Here is a 23,126-nt window from a genome sequence, read left to right as displayed (position 1 = left end):
CTCGGGGCCTGACCTGGAGCAGGTGTCAGTGAGTGTGTGTGGTTGGTCAGTGGATACTGGACCTAGCCTGGCTCGGGGTTAAACTGGGAGCCCAGGGAGGGGCAGGGGCTCTCTGCCCGCCTCCGGGGACTGATCTCTTATCTTCCAGGGCTGTCTCGAGCCTTATCTGATTAGGCCTGAGTTGACAGGCTAGCCGAGGAGATGCTGATAAGACTCCCTGGTTACTCAGTAACCCTGCCCTCGTTAAAAGTGCCACTGTTCCCTCGGGCTTCCAGAACCAATGGTTCCTCCCTCTTGGGCGCTGCTGCTATGAATACCTTCCTGCTCTCTGCACTGTGCCTCCTTGGGACCTGGGCTGTCCTGGCAGGGGGAGTCACCGTGCAGGTAAATCCTGTCCCTCCCCTGGCCCAGCTGACTCTCTGCTCCCCAGTGCCCAGGGCCTGTCCCTGGAGAGAGCACTCCCTCCTTAGGGCTGGAGCAGAGGGTGTGTCTCAGGTGTGGCACTTACCCAGGAACCCTTCTCTCAGCCCTGCCCCATACCCCTTCCCCTTCAAACTTGGAGGAGAGAAGAGAACCATTTGGGAAAGGAGGTGATTAGCCAATTTACTGAGTGCTTGCCATGAGCCAGGCTCCTCAAGTGAGGCCCCACGCTCACCCTGCGAAAATAAGATTAGTCCCATTTTTCGGAGCTGGATAACAGCCTCAGAGAAGTTCTGTAACTGGCCCTAGGCACATGGCTGGGAAGTGAAGGAGCTAGATTCAATTCCAGACCTTACTCCTCAGTCCTGCCCTCAGCCAGAGCCCCGGCCTGGGTCTTGGAAATCATGCGGACATCCTGGGGCAGGCTGCAGCCTGACCTCACACTCTGGACATGTGTCTCTCAGGATGGAAAGTTCTCTTTTCCTCTGGAGTCGGTGAAGAAGCTCAAGGACCTCCGGGAGCTCCAAGAATCCAGCACCTGGAAGAGCAGGAAGAGTGGTGGGCCCGTGGTTCCCCAAGTCTGCAGCCACCTGAAGTTTCCGGAAGAACTCAAGCCTCTCTGCAAGGAGACCGATGCCCGGGAGATCCTCCATAGGCTGGGTGAGTAGCCTCTCTCTGGTGGGTGGGGCCTGGGAACTCCCTGATTGGTGGCCCGGGAGGAGGAGGTGTGCTCTGATTGGTGGGTCTGCTGAACCTGCTGGAAGTGGTTCTAAGTTGTAATTGGCGAAGCTTACTTTTGAAAGATCCTCGCTCTGACCGATGTTGGTTGGTAGTTCTGCGCCGCGGGCCCTGTGGCCCTAGCTCTTGCTCCTTCTGGGTGGAATCCCCACTCTGGCTGGCTTGAGCGTTACCTGTTGGGGGCGAAAAGACCGGCGGGTGGGAGGGGACAGGCCTGGTTTTGTCCTGGGGCCTCAGTGGCAGACGTCCAAGCTCTGGCGCAAGGGAAGGAGGGGCTCTGACTCTCTCGGCACCCCATCTCTCCTGCGCAGAGGCCATCGCCGAGGACCCGAGATCGTGCGAGATCTGTGCCTTCGCGGCCTGTGCCGGATGCTAGGACACAGGCCTCCTGGCCCTCCCCTGCGGGATGCTCCCACTACGGCAGCAGCTCGGCCGGGCCTCCAGGGGAGGAGTGAAGAGGGGGTGGCCTGGGGCGGCCTGGGGAGGCCCAGCCCCTGACCCATCCGAGTTGCCGGCGCTTCCCAAGATCCACTGCAGCCCTCAGCTAATAAACCAGTTGCCAGAGTCCTCCTGGTGTCGCTTCCTTCCTGCTTTCATTTGTGAGTGGACTGATGATCAGCCAGCTTTGTAAGGATGCCTGCCCCGCCCCGGCAAGCTCAGAGTTTAGTGTGTGCCTCCCCCTATTAAGCTGCCACCCCCCTGGGGTTGCCACCACACACAGGCACCCAGGGGACCTCAACCTCCAGACCACCCCTGGGAGGGGGGGGGAACCTCTGCTTTTCCTTCCCATCTGCGCCGGGTGGGGGAGAACACCAGAGCCGCTACGCCATGAGTGAGCACAGGAGTCTGTGCCCGCTCGGGTGTCCCACATATAGCTGGAGCGGCCATGAGACTGGGCCCCGGCTCTGGAGTGTTCAAGGTCCCCCAGGTCCTGGCCCCCCACCCCCCACGGCAGTGTAGCTTCCTGCCCTCCCCGAGGGGACCACACCTCCAGCCCCAGCCCTCACCACTTCCTCAGCTCCCCTCACCTGTGCTCTGCTCCTCTTCCCACACTCCTGGCCTGAGAAACTCCTACGGAGGCCCCAAGGCTGTGCTCCCATGGCCTCTCCTCCGAAGCCTCCCCCTCGCAGGAGTCTGCGTGCTCCCAGTCTGTCCCCAGCGCTCTGTGGGCACTTTGATCAGCCCCGCTGGACTGTACTGGCTTCTGTGACCCCCAGAGCAGGTAAAACCCACCACACCTGCCTGAGGATAAGACCCAGGGCGGGGGGAAGCCAGAGCTACACAGGCCGGCCTCGGGTCTTGCATATACTCTCCCTCTCTGTGCCTCAGTGTCCTCCCCTGTGAAACTGGGACTGTGAGAGTAGCTGCCTGCCAGGCTGGGTGAAATAATGCTGCAAATGTGTATGTCACGCACATCAAGTTCAGGCCGTGTGCAGAGAATCAGTAAATGGTAAAAACAAACCAGAAGATGGGGAAAGAGGGTCAAGCTGACACTGGTTCAGACAGGGGCAAGGAGGTGAGGCAAGGAGGGCTGCTTGTTAGCAAAGTTAGAGGGAATGGGAAAAGAGGAGGTGACCAGGGCATTTCTTGGGGAGTTGGGTGGAGGGGAAGTGCCACAGGGTGATTCAGGCAGAATTCCTTGGGCTGCAGAATTCAGAGGGTGAGGTGTCCTTAGGGCCAGGTCAGGAGAGGCTTTGTGAAGGGGGAGGGGAGGCAGGCATTTGCATTAGTGCTTAGGATGTGCATTGGGGTGGATGGACAATCAAAACCAATCTGGAGGTAGGGAGGCAGAGGGCATTCCAGAAGGTGGAGTAGGTGCTGAATGGCGAAGGTCCGAGGCCCTGGAAGGGTCCGGTCTGGACAAGGTGGGGGGTCCTGGGAGGCACATAGGGCTGGGTTTGAACCTGCCCATGTTACTTACAAGTTGTGAACCCCTCTCTGAGACTTGGTTTCCTTATCCGAAAATGGGGATGCTAACAGACCCCACCGCCCAGGGTTGCAGGGGGATTTGATGAGGTGCAGGGTAGGATGGGGTCATTCAGTGCTCCCACCCTGGACCTGGACTCTGGGGCTGGATCCTGGCTCTGCCTGTTACCAGCTGTGTGACTGTGGCCAGCACTCAGCCTCTTCTCCCCTCAGGCTCCTAGTCTGTGAAACGGGGATGACAAGAATCCCTATTTTGTAGGGTTGAGCGAGGATTAAATGAGGCAACACAGGAAAAGCTCGTAGAGCCCTGCTGAGCCCATAGTGGGCCCTCTGCTGGTGCTGCTGTTACTATTTCTGTGTAGGTGGCTCAGCCTGAGCCGGGCACTCGTGCTCCGTCAGACACAGTTCTCTTCCCTGCCTCCTCCCCAGCAGGCGGGGACCCAGCATAGCTGAGGGGGGCAGTGGGAGCTGAGACCAGCTGGTGCTGGGGCTCAGTTTAGACATGAGAGGGGGCACTAGGGATCCACAGAAGGCTAAGGGGCCCCCTTGGGGCCGTGCTGCTGTGTTCCGCTGGCATGCTGGCCCGAGAGACGCGGGAGGACCGTGAAGGTGCCAGCCAGCCTGGTCTGCGGGGCGAGGGAGAGGAAGGAACTAGAGCTCTGGGGTCTGTGGCCTGTCGGAGTGGGAGGCTGCAGAGCTCATGAGCAGAACTGGGCAGCCGGGAGCGGCGGCTGGTCTGGGGCAGTTCGCCATGGCCTTGGCCCTGGGGGAGCGGACTTCAGAGACCACGGCCCCTTTGTGCCTGGCTCTCCTCTCTGGCTGCCCGGGACAGCGGCTGTGGAGGAGCCCAGCCTGTGGAAAGGCCCAGGAGTTGGCCGCAGCTGTGAGAACGCAGGGGCCCCTCTGTTAGGCATCATCGGTGTGGCCCAAACCACGGCGGGGGGGCAGTAACATGGTGGTTCAGAGTGTGGGCTCTGGCCCAGCCTGCCTGGGAAGAAGCCCATTTTGCCACTTTGCTGAGCCTGTGATCCTGGACTGGTTCGTTCTCTCTCTGTAGCTGGGTCTCTATATTTGTAAAGTGGAGTGGTTATTGAACAGTACCTGCTTCATTAGACCCTTTCGAGGACTCAGTGAGTTTAGAATAGGGTCTAGGGTACAGCAAAGGCTCCATAGACTTTTAATTTTTTTAAAAATTTGATTTATTTGTGAGAGGGAGAGAGAGCGAGTGAGAGCACACAAGGAGGGGCAGTGAGATGGAGAGAAGCAGATTCCCTGCTAAGAGGGGAGCACGACCCAGGACTCATCCCAGGACCCCGGGATAATGACCTGAGCCGAAGGTAGAAGCACAACCAACTGGGCCACCCAGGTGCCCTGACATCGGTTATTATTGTTATTATTATTCCTCAGGGCTGCCAGGATGGAGAGAGGGAGGAAAGGTCTGGAGCTGGCCAGATGGTCCTGGGGAGCCTGAGAAGGGAGGGCGCTCAGGAAGGTAAGGGCGAAGGCCCAGGCCCATCCTCTCAGGAGCCCCGACACCCGGCCTGGGGAGGGCGCACCACGTGGTTCTTCCCTGCGCCCACCCACGGGGCAGCCCCACCTCCCAGGGGAAGCAGAGCAGCTCTGGCTCTGTCGCTGGGCCAGGCCTAGGGCTCGGCTTGCAGGCTTAGATGGTCGCGGTCGCTCTGCAGCGCCTTAGCTCTGTGATCTGGCAGGACTCATTCCACAACCCCCTCCCCCGTCAGCGTCCCTCCTCCTCTATGAAATGGGGCTTGCTGACCCAACTCTGCAGGTGCTGGAAACTGGGAAGCTCCTGACTGTATCCCGAGATCAGCCTTTCTCCTCACGCACTCAGCTTCCCAAGCACCTCTGCCCGGGGCTCCCGGGGATGGACACAGGGTCTCCCGACTCCGGCTCTAGGTAGGTGGGGCATCTTTATTGGGCAACAGGGCTACCTCAGGGACCAAACTCCCCTCCAACCATGTGTCCAACGGCTTCGTGCCACGTTCAGCCGCTCGGGCCTCTGGCCGGTGGTGCTGATGTGCTCAGGCGCCCCACTGGGGCTCGGACAGGGCGGCGGGGGTGGAGTGGGGCGGTGGGGGCTGCAGGCTGGGAAGGCAGCGGGCTGGGGGCGGTGTCCGGGTGGGCTCAGGGCAGCCAGCCCCCTCAGAGGCAGCCAGTGCAGGCGACATTCACACACAGCTCGCAGTTGTCCTTAGCGATGCTCTCTGGGCAGGGGAGAAATCTGGTCAGCAGCTGACCGTGAGGCACTGGGGCGCCGGGGAGCTGCATCTCCAGGGGCTGGGCGGGTGGGGGAGGTCTAGCACAGGCATCTCTCTCACAGGTCAGGAGCCTGACGCTTCAGGAGCCGAGGGCGGCTCAGGGGAGAGTCCCAGGCCTCCCTGCCTCTCTGGGCCTGGGCCAGCCCCTTACACCCTTGGGGCCGGGGATATTCCTGTTGGCTCTCTTGGGGGGACAGGGGGCTGGACACTTTGAGGGTGCCACATTCGCTGGCCAGCTCTGCTTCCTCCCTCATGTTTCAGCTTAGATGTCACCTCCTCTGGGAACCCTTTCAGACCCCTTATGCCACCCCAGCCGTGAGCCATCTCTCCTCGGTCCCCTGTGCTTCCCCCGTGCCCCCCCGTATTCCAGTCCTTGCTTACGGGACCCTGGCCCAGGGCTCCTTTCCCTCCCATCTTTGAAGTCCGCTAGGATGATCAATGGTCCGGGGTGCTGGGGACCGAGGGGGGGGGGGTCCTGGCGTGCCTGACTTGCAGTGCCCAGACAGTGAAGGCCAGAGGCTGAGCTTCTTGACTCTCCCTGTCCCAGCCACTGGGTGCTTACTAGAAGGAACATGAAGTGGCAGAGCTGGGGGGTGGGGAGGAGAGAGAGCGAGGGGCAGGAAGCTCTGCAGGGGTGGGGATACTCACTCAAGTCCTCGAAGACGCTGTCAGCTTCCTTGGATGCGCAGACCGGCTGGAGGTCCGGCGGCAGGGCCGGGTGGTGACACACGGAGGGCACGAGGCTCTGGGTCTGGGGGTAGGATCTGGGCCCCCACCGCCCCTCCAGGTCACTCAGCTTCTTCACTGATTCCAGCTGGACCTGGAAGCCTTGGTACTAGGGGGCCGGAGGGGACAGGAGATGAGAGGGTAAGAAAACCTGGGCCAGGACGCCAGAGCTCCTCGGGCTCTGCAGAGCCTTCCCTGTTCTCACGGAGGGTCCTGGGAGGGGGGACGGTCTGGGAGGAGGGAGCTGGTGCCACAGGCCCCCAGTAACTGCACATGAGGTTGCAGCGAGGCTGGGGAGCAAGTGATTCAAGGTATGAGCTTTGGAGACCAGTGAACCCCAGTTCAAATCCCAACTCTTCGCAATTGGCCGCCTGTATCTGTTGCACTTGGAGCCTCATCTGACGAATGAGCCTCCCTAGTGCCTGGCACCGGGGCCACACTCAGGAACAGGGTGATCACCCCTGAACTGACATGGCAAAGTCACCACCCCCAAGCTGGCTGGTTCTAAGGCTAGGGCTGCCCGGGGAAGCTGCCTCTCCTCCACCCCTGACAAGGAGGTCCCACCGAGAGTCAGGAATGTGACGGATACTCGGGGCCACAGACTTCCCCATCCTTGCTGGCCAGTGCCATCTTGCCACCCCACAGGCAGGCCTGTTAGGAGCCCCGGGCCCTCTGCTGTCTTCGCTCTGAGCCTTTGTGTAGACTGTGCCCTCTGCCCGAGCAGTCTACATCCTCTGTGCCTGGCTGCCTCCTGCTCAGCCTGCAAGGTCAGCTCAGTCACTTGCCAGGGAAACTTTTTCTGGTGACTATCCCCCATTCACCCGTACGTGGGTGAATGTAGAGAGCTGGGGGAAGACCCCTCTTCTCTGCGGCTCCTTAAGGGCGGGGACCACATCTTGTTCCAGCTTCTGACCTCTGACCAGGACCTGCCTTCTGAGAGGGCAGTGCTGACTACGGAGGTTTATTATTGCTATCATCACCATTGTCATTGCCATTGGCACTCTGGCTGCCCCCAGCCACCAGCTGTCTTGGTCCCTGGGTTGTGATTAGGTGTTAGGGTGAGCCTTGGGCCCTTGCTCCCCTGTATCCCATGAATTTCCCAGCGTTCCCTCTCCAGCCCAGCCTCCCCCCCGGGGACCTTCAGGCAAAGGGCCCGTGGCCGGAGGGACTCACCTGAATGTAGACTGAGTGTGTGTCCTGCAACAGCAGGAGGAGGACCACCGCAGGCAGCAGCCCTGACACCAGGCTGCCGTGCATCTTGCTCCGTCTGTAGCCTACTGCCGCTGTCCACCGACTCCAACCCACTTCCCCCGTGAGGAACTCTTTATAGGCCGCGCCAGTGCCCTGATCACTCATTAACTGGCCAGCTGGGGTGGGGTTGACAGCTGGATGGCTCTTCAACAGGCCCCAAGCCCATTCCCAGGAAGGGGGCTAGGGGTGATTAAGGGCAGGGAGGCCCAGAGCCTCGGCTACAAAGGAAGCCCAGAACTTCCTCTACATAGGAAGAAGACACTGTGTGGCAGGCACCTGGGCGGAGGGAGGCTCTCTGGGAGGGCCGTGGACACACCACTCAACCTCAGCTCCAGAAGACACCTATTCAAGTGGAAGGATGCAGAGACCATTCTACAGACAGGGAAAGGGGGGCTCAAGAGATGAAGTAACTTGCCCCAGGTCACCAACCTAGTCGATGGCAGAGTAGGGACTTGAGTGTCTTTGATTCAGGTCAGCCCATGGTCCTTTCTCCACAGCCTTGGAGACAGATGGACGTGGGCTCAAATCCTGGTCCTTCTGCCGCTGTGTGAGTTTGGACAAGTCACACCAACTCCGACTGATCCTGTTTTGCTCTCCCATCAAGTGGGCATAATGACAGAACCTACCGTGGGAGGTTGCTGTGAGGATGGCGGGCCAGGCCTACTTGAGTTCCCCGGTAACTCGAGCTCCTTAATCTCTCTCTAGGCAATGCCTAACCCACTACCCCAGTGGCTGATCGTCAATTGCAGAGAAGAGGGCAAAGTCCCCAAGGGCGTTATCACCACTGCCACCCGGCAGCTGTAAACAGTGCTCCAGCCAGGGCTCACCTCTGCTGGACAGGGAGCCTGGCATGTGACAGGCACCCCACTCATGACATTAAATTGAGGCCCAGATGGCCCAGCAAGGCTCACTCTCCAACCCTTAGCTAAAATTTGACATCGTCACACGCCCTAATACCCTACTTGCCCACACTTTTGCTGATGCATTCCACCTGCCTGAAATGCCCATAACCCCCTTTTTCTTATCTTGGGATGGCTGGAAAAGGGCTTGGGCGAGCTTTGGCATTTCCTCTGTCTTTGAATCCAGACTTCAGCCTTTACTCTAGAGTGTGAAGGAATTAATGGACCCTTCCATGCTTTTCCACCTGTAAACTGAAAATAATCATCAGTAACAATAGCTTTCATTTCTTGAGCATGCACCACGAGCAAGCTAAACGCAGTGCTCACGCATGTGAGAGTGATTCCATCTAATCCCCTAGGAGAGGTGTAATGGTGGTCTCCCTTTTCCAGACAAGTAACCCAAGGCCCAACCAGGTCAAGCACTATGTGAGTAAGAGGAGGCAGCAGGCTTTGTCTCTGGAATTCTTGCATCTGTTCAGCTGACTGAAAAAGGAACCTGGGCCTTCGAGGCACAAAGATCTCAGCGCTTCTCAACCGTGTGGCTTTGAGTAACTTATGTAGCTTCTCTGAGCCTCTGTTTCTTCATCAGGAAGTGGAGGAAATCATCGACAGTTTTGTAGTGGTTGTTGTGAGGAAACACTAACCAGGCCCGTCCCAGGGGAGCCCGTGACTCTCCCTGATCCCAAGCTGACCATTTCTCCAGCTAGCATCTGTCCATGGCGGCCACGCAGTCCGTGGAGGTGCCTCTGCCTCTCCTTCTCCGTGACAAGCCCCGTTTCTGAACCTGCAGCTGAACAGTTCTAATCTTTAACTCCCACATCCTTGCTCTTTCAACCAGAGCAAGCTCAGGCCCATTGGCCCTCCAGGAAGGGAGAGGAACGAACCCACAGGGTCTGGAGGCCCCTCTTTCTCTCTCTGCCTTCCGGCCCCTCCAGCCCGTCGTGTGTTACTCTTTTCCTGGGAATAAGTTGTGACTTCCCTATCTGCCTAACGTGACTCAAATTCCTATTTCGGCCCAGCTCCTCCTAATCACTTCATGAATGACTCACCATCCATCAAAACTGAGTCACAGGTGTAAACCCACGCTGCCGCCCCCGTTCAGCCAGGGTGCTCTGATGTTTCCCAGGGAGCTCTGACATTCCTCTGACCATCACACCAGCCTGGATTCTGGTCTCTGTGTGGAAGCTTCAAACGCCACAGTAGAGTGAGTGACCGTTCGCCTGTGTGTGTGTGTGTGTGTGTGTGTGTGTGTGTGTGTGTGTGCGCGCGTGTTCGGGCGTTCCTCTCTCCGAACCTGGTTCCCTGCCCAGGGCCCACCACCGCAGAGCCCCAGCACTTGTGACCCTCCCTGCGCCTAAATGGACCACTTCCCGACCAGCATTTGTCACCGCCGACCACTCTGTTTCTCTTGGAATAAAGCATTTTCTCCACATGCCTTCTGGGACGCACGCTCTCCAATCTCATTGGCTCATCTCCTTGGGCTTCTCTGTGGGTTGTCCCTTCTCTCTCTCTCTCTCTTTTTTTTTATTTTTTTAAAGATTTTATTTATTTATTTGAGAGAGAGAGAATGAGAGACAGACAGCACGAGAGGGAAGAGGGTCAGAGGGAGAAGCAGACTCCCTGCTGAGCAGGGAGCCCGATGCGGGACTCGATCCCGGGACTCCAGGATCATGGCCTGAGCCGAAGGCAGTCGCTTAACCCACTGAGCCACCCAGGCGCCTGTCCCTTCTCTTTTTGACCTCTAGAACTCAGAATGCCCCAGGGGCTCCAGCGCTCAGTCCTGGGACCACTCTTCTGTGTCTGGTCACCAGTGATCTTATCCCGTCCCAGGGACTTTCAATGCCATGGGTTCCTGATTCTCCCCCTGACCTGACCTCTCCCCTCAATTCCAGACTCCTTTGTTTACCAGCTCAGCATCTCCCATAACGGTCAATAGTACAAATAGTCACACAGTTGCTCAGGCCGAAAATCTGAGAGTCGCTCTTGATGCCTTTTTTTTTTTTTTAATTTGCCAAATTCAATTCATTGGCAAATCCGTTTGGCTCTACCTTTAAAATATTTCTAGACTTTAACCATGACTCACCATCTCCACTGCTACCCAAGGTCCAAGCTATCATCACTGATCATTGATTTCATGGATTATTACAACAGCCTTGTATTAGTCAGAATTTTCCAGAGGAAAAAAACCAATGTAGAATATATCTAACATTGGCTACTTTCCCAAAATTGATCTTGTCAAGGTCACCAGCCACTTCCATGTTGCCAAACCCAGGGGGCCAGTTCTCGGTCTTCATCTTACCAGAGCTAACTACAGCCTTTGACCCACGTAATCACGCGCTGGTTTCTGAAACACCTTCTTCATTTGGCTTTGAAGACACAACTCTCGAACTGGGCTCTATCTACGACTGCTCCTTCTCCTCCTGCCTCTCTGCCTTACCTCCAAATGTAGCAGTGCCCTATTATGGTTCTGTCTTGGGACATCTCCTCTCTTCCATCCAGTCACTCCCTCAATCCAGTGTCAGAACTCAATGAATCATATACTCCCTGATGATTTTACATATATATAATTTATATCTCATCATTCCTTCCTTTCTTCTACCTACCTATCATTAGATTTATTTTAAGAAATTGGCTTATTTAATTGTGGGGCTGGCAAGTCTGAAATCTGTAGGGCAGAGTGCAGACTGGTGGGCTGGAAATTCAGGTAAGAGTTGATGTTGCATTCTTGAGTCTTAGACCTATAAGGCAGGCCAGCAGGTGGCAAAGGCAGATAGGGTCTTTATGTTGCGATCTTGGGGCAGAATTTCCTCTTTGGGAAACCGCAGTCTTTGCTCTTAAGGCCTTCAACTAATTGGGTGAAGCCCATCCACATTATTCACTCAAAGTCTGCTGATTATAAATGTTAATCATATCTGAAAAATCATCTTCACAGCAACATCCAGACTGTTGTTTGACCAAACAACGGTGCACCATAGCCTGGTCAAGAGAGACTTTCAACCAGATCGCTCTGTATCCACCCTTGCCCCTCTTCAGGAGTCTTCTCCACACACAGCCAGAGTGATCCTATCACAATCAAGTCACACCATGTCCCTCCTCTGCTCTAATCTGCTAACAGCTTTCCGCTTTGGATTACAGGGTAAATCCAAAGGCTTCCACTGTTCTACAAAGTCCCTCTGGCACCCCTCCAAAGATTTTGACCTTATCTCCAAAGAGTCTGCTCTTCACTCTCTGGGTTCTGGCCACACTAGCTTCCTTGCTGTCACCCAAACACGCCAAAGTTTGCTTACTTTGGGGTCTTTGCTCTTCTCCCACATGTTTTTTTTAAAAGATTTTATTTATCTATTTGACAGAGAGAGACAGCGAGAGCAGGAACACAAGCAGGGGGAGTGGGAGAGGGAGAAGCAGGCTTCCCGTCGAGCAGGGAGCCCGATGCGGGACTCAATCCCAGGACCCCGGGGTCATGACCTGAGCCGAAGGCAGACGCCCAACGACTGAGCCACCCAGGCGCCCCTCCCACATATTTATATGGCTCACCTGTCACTTCATCCGGGTATCTGCTCAAATGCCACTTCCCCAAAGAGCTTTTTCCTGGCCATCCTAGCTTGTTTCCTTGCTTACTTACCAGTCCTATGTACACATTTTGTTTCTTGCATTTCCCTCCCCTACTAGATTGTAAGCTTTATTAGAGTAAGGGATTTGTCTATTTTGTTCTCCCAAAACAGTATCTGGCACATAGCTGGGGCTCAACCAATAGCTGATGAGCTGAGTGAATGAATGTGTTGGAAATACCGACTCCAGGAACCCCTAGATGTTTGGTCTGGACAGTTTCCTACTTCTCTGAGCCTCATTCATCACATCTAGCACCTCCCTGACACATGTAAGGGGCCCGGCCCATGCTGTGTGTTCAAAAAATACTGGTTATTATTCTTTTCATAGTTGTGAAATCATTTGTTTATCAAGAAACACAATCCTTTTTGTGTCTTAGGTTCATAGCAAACTCTAAGGCATTCAATAACTTAACAAATATTTTCTAATGGCCTACCACGTGACAAGCACCATTCTAGGCACAAGAGATACAGCAACCAATGAAATGGACAAAGTCACTGCCTACCATGCCATACTGGTGGCTTGGACAGGGAGTCGGAATTGAGATGTGAGCAGGTGTTGGATTTTAGAGATTCTTTGAAGTTGGAGCCACAGGATTATTTTCTGTTACCTTGGATGTCAAGGGTGAATGAAGAGAGGGGTCAAAGACCACTCTAAGATTGTCCCAAGTCAAGCAGTGCTGCCTTCTATTGAGATGGGAACCAGAAATGAGCAGGTCTAGTGAGGGTATCAAGAGTTCTGGTTGGATTTGTTAACTTTGAGATGCCTGTTTGACATCTGTAAAGATGAGGGCCACAGACATGCATGTTGTGGTCATCAGGGAGTATATGATTCATTGAGTTCTGACACTGGATCGAGGGAGTGACTGGATGGAAGAGAGGAGATGTCCCAAGACAGAACCATAAATAGGGCACTGCTGCATTTGGAGGTAAGGCAGAGAGGCAGGAACCAGCACAGCAGAAGGAGAAGGAGCAGTAGTAGATAGAGCCCAGTTCGAGAGTTGTGTCTTCAAAGCCAAATGAAGAAGGTGTTTCAGAAACCAGCGCGTGATTACGTGGGTCAAAGGCTGTAGTTAGCTCTGGTAAGATGAAGACCGAGAACTGGCCCCCTGGGTTTGGCAACATGGAAGTGGCTGGTGACCTTGACAAGATCAATTTTGGGGAAGTAGCCGACGTAAAGCTGAGTGGAGTGGGATCGAGAAAGGAAGATAGGGAGTGGACCTAGTGGGAGTGCTGTTGGCTCTAGAGGTGGAGTTTTTAGCTATCACTTTAAATTAAAGGCTAAAATGGAAAGATGACAAATTTAAAGAAGGATCAGCATATTGGGTCCAACACATGAGCAGACCCTGTATGGGGAGCTGATTAAACCAAGGGTGCGGTGGATTTCCCAGCAGTCTCCCAAATGAAATTTTGGCCTATCGCTGGAGAAGTGGGTGACCTAGGGAGTGGTTCTATTTTTGCTATGGCCAACAGGAAACTTAAAACCAAATGTGTGGGCGCCTGGGTGGCTCAGTTGGTTGGGCGACTGCCTTCGGTTCAGGTCATGATCCTGGAGTCCGGGGATCGAGTCCCGCATCGGGCTCCCTGCTCAGCGGGGAGTCTGCTTCTCCCCCTGACCCTCCCCCCTCTCATGCTCTCTCTCTCTCTCATTCTCTCTCAAATAAATACATAAATAAAATCTTTAAAAAAAACCCAAATGTGTACCCCAATATTAGTAATCATACCGAATCTCATTCAGTCTGTCTTCCCCTTTGGCTCTTTTCCCAGCCTATCCATATTGTATTGATCTTGCTTTGCACACCCCCACCCCCACCCTCCCACACACACCCACGCACCCACACCCACACCCATCCACCCACACATACACACCCCCAGCCTCCCACACACACCCACGAGCCCCCCACCCCTTTCTGGTTTGTTTATATTCTCACCAGCTTCGTTGTTTTTATGGACTGGGGGTTGGGTAAGAAGTGTTTAAGCACAAGTAAGTGAATCAGGGTTGCCCCCTGGTGATGGGCAGGTTGACACTGCAGGCAGAGAAAGCCCAATTGCCCTTAATCCTCAAAGAATCCATCTTTCTGAGGCACTGCTTGAGAGTTAATGGGAGAGCAAATGGGTGAACATTTATACTCTCTGATTTGAGGGGCACTGGGAAGCCTCTGTCCCCATGTCCATGCCTGGGTGGTGGTGGTGGGGGGATCCTACCCGTGTGATCATGATGGTGACCGTTAGTGATGCTCCTTGGAGATGCCAGAGGGAAAATGTGTGCGGTTGTTATGGAAAAATTCCTGCTTGCTGGCTGATGCCCAAGTCCTGTGGTCTTCAGATAGCAGATGCTGAGGTGGATAAAAAGGCTGAAATGGGGAGGAGAGGGAGGAAAAGTTCAGGCCATAGGGGTGGGGGGACCTGGCACTGAAATCGAGTCTTGGGGCCAGCCAAGGGGTAGCTGAGGCAGCAAGAGAAACAGAGGATGAGACCTGTGGGCTTCCAGAGATCAGTGTTGCCGGAGCTGGGCTGCTCTGGGAGGAGGGGATGGTGTGTGCCTCTGACCCTGACTTCTGCTGGCATTTCTGACTTCCTTCCCCTGCAGTCAAAGGCAGGCATGGCAAGGTGTGTGTGTGTGTGTGTGCGTGTGTGTGTGTGCGCGCGCGCACATCCACATGCTTGTACGCATGTGTATGGAAACGTGTATGCTTGGGCATGTGTGTGAGTGTGCATACATGTGAGTGTGTCTGTGTGCATCTGTGCGTGCATGGACGAAAGTGATGTGTTGTGAGTGTGCACGTGTGGGTGTGTTTGTGCGTGCATGTGCATGCATGTGTGAGAATAGTGTGTTGGTATGTGGGTGCTTTATGTGTCTGTGTGTCTGCAGGTGTGAGAGCGTGGGTATGTGTGTATACGAGTGCGCGTGTACAAGCGTGTGTAGGCACGTGCACGTGAGCACGAGTGTGAGCAGATATGGGTGTGAGTGGTGTCTGGGAGCATGTGTCTGTGTGGGTGTGTGCAGGGGAGGGTGTGTGAGCGTGTGTTGGTGTTGGAAGGGAGGCCGTGCGTGTTTGGCTGAGAGGGCTCTGGCTGGTGCAGGAGGGCCCCGCGGAGCCAGCGCGTGTGGAGGGCGCACGGTGTGGCGAGAGGCTGGCAGGAGCCAGGGGGAGGCGGTCCGGGAGCAGCGGCCCTGACGGCTGGGGGATGAATGGAGGAGCCGGGAAGGTCCGTCCAGCCCGCGGCAGCCACATCAGAACGTTCTCGCTTCTTCCACTCCCTGCTCCCGCCAGCAGCCGGCCGAATGCTGTGGCTCTGAAGTCAGGCCGACCGCGGTCCAAGAATCACCCACTTCTCCAAGTGTCAGCTCTCGGTTGTGAGGCGGGGATAGCACCCTTGCCTGCAGAGCGGGGGCCGTGAGGGCGAAGGGGAGCCGTCATGCCTGCGAGCGCTCCCTGGCGGCCGAGGAGGTGCCAGGCCCCCATGGGAGGGCCTTACAAGTGCAAACACATGGCTTCCTCACGCGACCCCGCGCGGTAGAAAAGTTCGCTTTCAGTGACAACGCCGGGGCACGGAGGGCTTTGCTCATGTGCCTGATAACACACACCTTCCAGGGGGCAGGTGCCATCCTCAGCACCGGCCCCTCAGCCCCCGGGAGCAGCAGGTGGCTCTAGAGCACGCCTGCCCGTGCTGGGCCCGTGCTGGGCCCGTCCCGGACCCTCCGGAGGCCGCCCCTCGTCCCCTCCGCCCTCCACTCCTTCTAGGGGTGAAAGGGGATGATCGATCGAGGGAGAGAATGTGTCCTCTTCTCATTCCCGGTGAGCACTACCTCGCTACAGAAGTTCCTGGGTTCCTGGAATTCTGGTCGCTCAAAGAATAGACACGGATGTCGGTTGCGTACCCACACCACTGGCAACGCGACAATAACAACATAGTGCGAGTGTACAACGTGCTCAGGCGCGATTCTTCATTTCACCGACAAACATTTACCAGGTACCAACCAGGGTCTGGAAATGGCAAAGAGAGTCGTGCCCGCAAAGGGCCCGCAGTCCGTAAGGACCGATGAGGACAGATGCAGGGAGCGGGGAAGCTGGGGGCGGGGGCAGGACCCCTGAGGAGGTACCACCTGCCTCCAGTGAGGAAGTGGGGGAGCTCTCAGGCTCCTCCAGCCCTTTGCTCCCATCTCATGCCCGGAGTGCCCCTCTACCCTCTTCTACCCCACTAGGGCACCAGCCCAGACCATGGCCCTCCCTCCTCTCCTCTTCTGAGGGACTCCTGCAGCCCTTGTGCCCCCGCCGTGGAACCGAGTGTCTGCTACCTTTGTAATTGGGTTTTCAGTGCAAGGGACCCATCTCCACCGTTAGACTGCGTACCCTCCAGGGCACAGGCTCAATTTCACATTCCCAGACACCCGTGCCTAGTTGGCCTAGACTGGGACACACTCATCCTTACTGATGCTTGAGTCTGGGGGTTCTTTGTCTGCGCCCCGCCCACCTCCCCACCCCCCGGCCCCCGGGGCTGAACCGCTGAGGAAATCCTAAGTGCTGAGTCAGGGCCCAGCTTTGGCAAGCAGGACGGCGTCTCATTAAGTGGGGACGGGATACAAACTCCCCGCAGCATTCATGGGATCGATGTCCAAGGCGCAGCTGCCATCTATGTTTTAAAATTTGCAGTTGGGGATCATTGTGAAACTTGATTGCTCTGTCTTGGGGACTTCTTGAAGTCCAACTCCACAATAAAGCCAATCAGACTCAACCATCAGATGTCAAATAGGGGCTAATGAACCATTCACGGGCTTGGGAGAGAAATCAGGCAATCTCTTATTTCACGATCATCCCTTCCAAATATTGAATCTGAACTGTAAGCAGAATTTGCCATAATTGCGTCCCCCTCCTCTCGGGCGTGGGGGATCATTGGCATTCACGGCATGTCTCGGCTTTCTGGAGAGAGGCTTGACGAGCCGACCCACTGCTTTCCAGAGGCACGTGCTTCTGGGGCATCGTGCTGACAGGGAGCAGGCAGGGAGCGCTGGGATTCCTCCTGGCCTTGTGGTTGAGCCTGTCGAGCTTGATGTTGGCTGGGCGTCACAAGTCCTCACGTGGCATCCTCTTTGTGGGGGGGGGGAGCATCCGCATGGAGGGAGGGGGACCCCCTCACAGAAGCCCCACCAGGAGCTTGGGTGAACTTCAGGAGGGTAGGTGGAGCTCAGGGACAATGTCCTGTGTCTGGTCCCTATCTGTCTGTCAGCTGCATTAGGGACTGCAAAGATTAGTGTCTTGGCCCTACCCGATGCCCCAGTACGTACACGGCTCCCTGTGCCCATCTGAAGCATCTGGCTGGGTGATACGGGTTTGTCGTCCCCTCTACCTGGGGCAGGGCCATGATGCAGGCCGTTATCACTCTCATTGTCATTCCTGCAGGAATTTAGGGTAGCACAATGGCGAGTCACTCCCTGAGTCAGAGATGGCTAGTTGTCCACTGAAGTCTCCTCTCCCTTCCCAAACTATACAGTCGTGGGTGGAAAGCAGCTGTGGAGCTGGGGACATGCAGCTAGGCTTGGTCACGGAACTAGCTCTCATCACTGGAATATATGAGGAAGTGATGTGGGCCACTTTTTGTTCAAGGCTCTTGAGAGGCACTATGCCTCCTCCATCCTTATTTTCCTCTTTGGCTGATTAGTTCCCAATGATGACAAGGCTCTACAAGATGGCGGAGTGACAAGATGGAAGGAGCCAGGTCCTTCAATGGACACGTTCAGGACAGGGGCCATGGCGGATAGAGTGCATCAAATAGTTCCACTTCTTGTCCCTCTGTGCACCTTAGTGTGATGCAAACTCACAATCCTTCCTGCAAAGGTGGAGGACACTGCTCATGTCAGTGGAATGAGGGATCAGTAAAATGAGGCAAAAGTTCCAAGTCTAAATATCATGAGATCCTGCATGCTTCTGTGTGTTTGTTTGCCTCTCTGCCATCTGCACCCGAACATTCCCGACTAGGCTGCTAGAGGAGAAGAGATGAGCCTAAGAAGCTTGTTGGAGATGTCACAGTCCGAAAGGAGTAGAGCCAGGCCTTGGACCCAGAGAGACTGGCAGCAGAGCCCACCGCCCCACTGAATGGCCACTTGAGAGTGTGGCTCACATGGAGTGAGCCTCGCCCCCAAGTTGTGCAGCCAAGGCCAGTCTAGACCAGTCTTCAACCATAATCCCTGACATGCTGAGCCCAGCGAGATCAGCAGAGCTACCTAGCTGAGCCCCATCTGACTCCAGATGTCTGTGCCATGAGCATTTACTGTTGTGTGCCACTGAAGTTTTGTGGTTGTTTTTTATGGAGCATTAGGACAATAGGTCACGGATGTAGTGGTCTACCAACCAGGAATGACTCTATGACTCGGACTGTGATGGGAGAGAGAAATTTCTGTCCTATGTTTCGGGGTTGACTTGTAATAGCAGTTTGGCTTACCCTGATTCAAAGTCTCCACTACTTCTGTGGCTCCCCCATTGCTTCAGGATGAAGGGTCCAGAAAAATCTGGCCACTGAGTGCCTCTCCAGCTCCCCCGAGCATGGCTCTCTCCTCTCCTTCTACACACTAGCTGTACAGGCTTTCTCCCAGGAGCTCAGATGCTCCAGACAATCTCCAACATTATAACCTTACCTTGTGTTTTTCCCTCTGCTTGGAACACTCTTCCTCCCGACTTAGCATAACGCTCAGCTAAAATGTGCCTCCTTCTGGCAAGCTTGTCCTTATTCTCAGAGGAGGTTGATCCCCATTAAGATGGTCCCAAATCTCTCTGCACTTCCTCATGGCACTCAGTGCCTTGGCGACTCCCGGCTGGGTGTGTCTTCTCCATCACGAGGCAGGAACCCTTTGTGGTGTGCCTCCCGTGGGCACATACCTGACACGTTGCTCATGCTTACTATTTCTTGAACAAATGGATGACACAAGTGGTGTAGTTGACATTCTCTAGACTAGGGTTACCAAGCTTTTTTAACAGACACCTCTAGCTTGGGAGGACATATTAGGGACCCCCCTTCTCCATGTATCACCCAGTTGTATGTTCATTTCCCTCTGAAACTTACTCCCCAACTGAAGCTCTCCAGTGGCCATTCAGTGGGGCAGATGCGCTCTGCTGCCAGTCTCTCTGGGTCCAAGGCCTGGCTCTACTCCTTACCGACTGACTGTGACATCTCCAACAAGCTTCCTATTGCCTCCCTGCCTCAGTTTCCTCATCTGTAAAATGGGGATTGCTCTGAGGAATACATGAGCACGTTTGCAGAGCTTCACATTTGGTGCAAGTTATAAAAGCGTGAGCTATGATGATTCAAGTCGAGGACTGTCTTTTATTCATTTTTATATCTCCCGTGTGCTGGCAGAGTGCCTAGCCCAGTGCTGGCAGAAAGAATGTGCTCAATAAATGCCTTTTAAAAAAACATCCCAGAGGTCTTTAAAAACACACACACACTTTTTTTTTTTTTTAAAGAGCAGTTTTAGGTTTACAACACAACTGAGAAGAAGGAGCAGAGATTCCCCATGTCCCTCTGCCCCCCACACGTGCACAGCCTCCTATTACCAACACCACTCACCACATGGCATAGTTTTTTTGAACCAAGGACGAACTCATAATGGCACATCATTACCACCCAAAGTTAAAGTTTATAGTTTATCTTAGGGCTCACTTTTGGTGCACAATATTCTATGAGTTTGGACAAACGTAGAATGATGTAGATCCATCACTGTAACGTCACACAAAGTACCTTCACTGCCCTCTTCCTCCTTCTCCTTCTTTTCATTTTTTTTCTGCACCTGTTATGCCATGAATCCAGACTCCTTTCCAGTGGTTCTCGCAAGCGTGCTTCTCTGGGTGGAGAGGCTAGCCTCAGCTGAATGGTATTTTTCTGATCGTTTTCCCTCAGGCCTTTCAGGAAGCCAACTCGACTCTTAGAGAGGGTGCTTAATACACTTGATATATACATGAGTTCTCTTGGCAAGAACCTTGTCTTCAACTTGTTTACAACGATGCCAGCAGCATCCGGGCTCTTCCGGTTTTGCTGTGGTGACATTTACAGGCCATTCTTTTCCTTTGTGAACAGTGCCCCCCATTCCCCGCCTTCCTCGACATACCTTCTTTGTAGATCTGCACAGAATAACTCCGCGTTTTCCAGACGGCCTGCCTCGCCTCTTTCCCTTCGTGTTCGTCATTTTGGCAAATTATTGGAAGGCGGTGGTTCTGAACGAAAGGCAGTAAATGCCTTTTGAGTGAATGAATCAAAAAAAGTCATGGAAACAGTATGGAGAAGAAAAGATCAGACTGTAGACATTGAAACAGCTATTCAGCTGCAAACCCAGTGCCTGTCCCATGGTTACTGCCATGTTTCTCCATTGCTCAGTCTGGGCTGGAAACAATCATCAGAGAAAATGAATTTCATGGTGTTCCTTTTGCACCTTCTTTGGACCCACATGGCACCCCAGCTTGGTCCCCAACTTCCTTCCCTTGTCACTTGCTACTCCCAGGGGCTCCTGAAGAAGTGGCACAGGAATCGGCAGTGATTGGAAGTCTTTGAGCATCGCTGAACACCCAAGGTGATGCATTCAAATGGACAGCGTTCATTGCTCTATGTTCTGACCTGCTCATTCAAAAATCCATCGTGTTTTTTTTTTTTTTTTTTTTAGGATTTTATTTATTTATTTGTCAGAGAGAGAGAGAGGGAGAGCACAATCAGGGGAAGAGGCAGGGAGAGGGGGAAGTAGGTTCCCCACTGAGCAAGGAGCCCGATGCGAGACTCGATCCTAGGACCCTGGGATCTTGACCTGAGCTGAAGGCAGACGCTTAACCCACTGAGCCACTCAGGCGCCCCTTCATTGTGTTATTGATACCTATAGCCCCCACTTGTCCCTCTTCTTTCTACCATGATTTGGGAAAAGACTTGGCAGCTAGTTGGGAGGTTGTGACCTTCCTGGAAATTGTCACCATCATATCAACTCTCAGCAGTGACTGAGTGCTTAATTTGTGCAGTTGTCTGCATTTTACCTGCATTCACTCATTGACTCCTTACAACACCTCTGTGAGGTGGGTCCGCCCCAATTCAGAGATGCAGAAACGTAGGCTCTGAGAGATTATGTGCCCAGGGCGGGAGAGCCAGGATCCCTGGCTCGAGAGTACATCAGGAGACAGGTGTGGCACCTCCCGGTGGGCCACAGGTGTCATCCTGAAAAGGCTTGGCAAACGGTGCCCCAGAAGACCTGCATCATGACAGCCCGTTCTTTCAAAAACATTTGCTGAGCGCCTTCATTGTGTCAGGAAGCTGCAGGGAGGTAGGAAGGGCATCCCCCGACTGGCGCTGGAGAAGTGGAAAGCTCCCTCCCACCCCAAGCAGGGCCAAGGGTGATCCTGGGGAGTTTGGTGTTAACAGGAAGCTGAACCGAGGGACCCTGAAACTTCATTTCCTTTCTTCAGAGCCTATGGGTCGATGTAGGACTTGGATCTAAGTGGCCCTTGAGCTGTGCCGTTTCTGGCCCTAGAGGAGAACCGCGCCTAGAGAGGCAGGTTCCCCCACTTGGAACAAGGTCCTGAGCAGGTCTGCAGTCTCCCACCAGGACAAGTGGATTTGCAAGGCCAGGGGCAGAAGACCATGTGGTGTTAGAAATGGCCCACTCTATTCATCGGCAAGGAGTCCTTTCTGGGAAGAGTGCGAGTGTGGACTGACGGTGACTAGCATGGATTTGGGGCCAAACAGACCTCAATTTGAATTTTAGCTCAGCCACTCCCTGGCCACACCGGGTCTCCGTTTCCTCATATGTAAAATGAGGTTAATAGTTGTACCTCCTTTTTTAGGTTGTTTCAGTGGGTAAATGAGTAAAGTTTGTAGCCCAGGACGGGCATAGAAATAAATGTTTATCACAACAACAACAATCGTGCAGGTATTTTGCCCCACGATGTTGTATTTGGCCTGCATGGACATCCTTCGTGTGAAGTCATGACACCAGGTAACATGTAGCACTTACTAAGTGCGAGGCATGGTTTTAAGAGCTTGACAGGCATTAACTAATTTAATTCCTACACCAACCTTATGATGTGGGTATTAATGATCGTCTTCATTTTGCAGATGAGAAAATGGAGGCACAGAGAGGTCTCTCCCAGAAATCTTTTGGGGGGGGCCCATATGGCTGCAGGCTGCTCATCAACAGAATGCTTTTGTTTGAGATGAGAACGTATTCTACACATTCAATGAAGGAGCCTTGATAGATGCCCCAACACTGTGAAACCTCTTCACAATCAGGTAAGTCTTTTTTTTTTTAAATTAAAAATTAAGAACTCTTGTCCTTCAAAAGACACTCTTAAAAGACTGAAAAAGATGAGCACCGGCCTGGGAGAAAATATTTGCAAATCACATATCTATAAAAGGTTTGAATGCAGATTACACAAACCACTCTCAAAAGGCAACAACAAGAAAACAAATAACCCAATTTTTTCCCCAAATAACCCAATTTTAAAAAATGGGCAAAGTTTGACACCTAGATTTCTTTCTTTCTTTCTTATTTATTTTCTATTATTATGTTCAATTAGCCAACATATAGTACTTGGCTCTAAGGTAAACTAGATGAGCGATTATTCTTAAGTTCATTATCCGTAAAATAAAGATGATGTGGCCAAATTCCCTGAGTTGCTGAAAAAGAAAATGTTACCATAAAAATTGAAGTATACTCTGAAAAAAAATAAAATAAAAAATGGGCAAAAGATTTAAACAGACACTTCAATCAGGAAGTTCAATGGAGGAGTGCCTGGGTGGCTCAGTCATTAAGCATCTGCCTTCGGCTCAGGTCATGGTCCCAGCGTCCTGGGATCGAGCCCTGCATCTGGCTCCCCACTCCGTGGGAAGCCTGCTTCTCCCTCTCCCACTCCCCCTGCTTGTGTTCCGTCTCTTCTTGCTGTGTCTCTCTCTGTCAAATAAATAAATACAATTTTTTTTAAAAGAAGTTCAATGGATGGCAAATAAGCAGGTGAAAAAGTGTTCAATCGTCCTGGTTTAAAGGCGAATTCAGTCTACCTGGAGCTGCTTTGCACTCCCTGGAAGAGCTACAATGTAGACAATGGAGCTCACAGGTGTTAGCAGGAGTGTGGAGGAATCAGAGCCCCCTCCCCGCCCCGCTGGCTGGAACACAAAGCCGTAAAACCATTTTTGGAAAACAGTTTGGCAATTTCTTAAAAAGCTAGATTTACATGTATCTTAGGATCGCAGCTATGGTCAGGTAAAGACTCCTCGGTATTTATCCAAGAGAAACGGAAGCGCATATCCATGGGAAA

The 23,126-nt window shown here is 53.7% G+C and overlaps 2 protein-coding genes across 2 annotated transcripts; one reads left to right on the top strand and one right to left on the bottom strand.

The window, feature by feature from the left end:
* Positions 1-256: 256 nt before the first annotated feature.
* On the top strand, positions 257-1,732 carry GUCA2A (guanylate cyclase activator 2A). The gene is made up of 3 exons (XM_027570806.2): positions 257-384; positions 885-1,080; positions 1,470-1,732. The coding sequence occupies exons 1-3, from the start codon at positions 310-312 to the stop codon at positions 1,532-1,534; spliced, it is 336 nt and encodes a 111-aa protein (XP_027426607.1). The 5' UTR covers positions 257-309; the 3' UTR covers positions 1,535-1,732.
* Positions 1,733-4,399: 2,667 nt separating this feature from the next.
* GUCA2B (guanylate cyclase activator 2B) lies at positions 4,400-7,384 on the bottom strand. Its single transcript, XM_027570164.1, has 3 exons — positions 7,263-7,384; positions 6,012-6,198; positions 4,400-5,309 (listed from the first exon to the last, which is right to left on the bottom strand). The coding sequence occupies exons 1-3, from the start codon at positions 7,344-7,346 to the stop codon at positions 5,248-5,250; spliced, it is 333 nt and encodes a 110-aa protein (XP_027425965.1). The 5' UTR covers positions 7,347-7,384; the 3' UTR covers positions 4,400-5,247.
* Positions 7,385-23,126: the final 15,742 nt, after the last annotated feature.

This window comes from Zalophus californianus, chromosome 4 (genome assembly GCF_009762305.2).
Source record: "Zalophus californianus isolate mZalCal1 chromosome 4, mZalCal1.pri.v2, whole genome shotgun sequence".
Lineage (NCBI taxonomy): Eukaryota > Metazoa > Chordata > Mammalia > Carnivora > Otariidae > Zalophus > Zalophus californianus.
The sequence above is the reverse complement of the archived record's forward strand: the minus strand, read 5'-3'. Positions and strand labels throughout refer to the sequence as shown.

What these genes read in the sequence shown, in the direction of transcription:
- GUCA2A (XM_027570806.2), top strand. Translation starts at nt 310, where the DNA reads ATGAATACCTTCCTGCTCTCTGCACTGTGCCTCCTTGGGACCTGGGCT. An exon ending in CAGGGGGAGTCACCGTGCAG is followed by an intron (nt 385 to 884) that starts GTAAATCCTGTC and finishes TGTGTCTCTCAG; the next exon opens with GATGGAAAGTTCTCTTTTCC. An exon ending in GGAGATCCTCCATAGGCTGG is followed by an intron (nt 1,081 to 1,469) that starts GTGAGTAGCCTC and finishes TCTCCTGCGCAG; the next exon opens with AGGCCATCGCCGAGGACCCG.
- GUCA2B (XM_027570164.1), bottom strand. Translation starts at nt 7,346, where the DNA reads ATGCACGGCAGCCTGGTGTCAGGGCTGCTGCCTGCGGTGGTCCTCCTC. An exon ending in CACACTCAGTCTACATTCAG is followed by an intron (nt 6,199 to 7,262) that starts GTGAGTCCCTCC and finishes CCGGCCCCCTAG; the next exon opens with TACCAAGGCTTCCAGGTCCA. An exon ending in CAGCGTCTTCGAGGACTTGA is followed by an intron (nt 5,310 to 6,011) that starts GTGAGTATCCCC and finishes TCCCCTGCCCAG; the next exon opens with AGAGCATCGCTAAGGACAAC.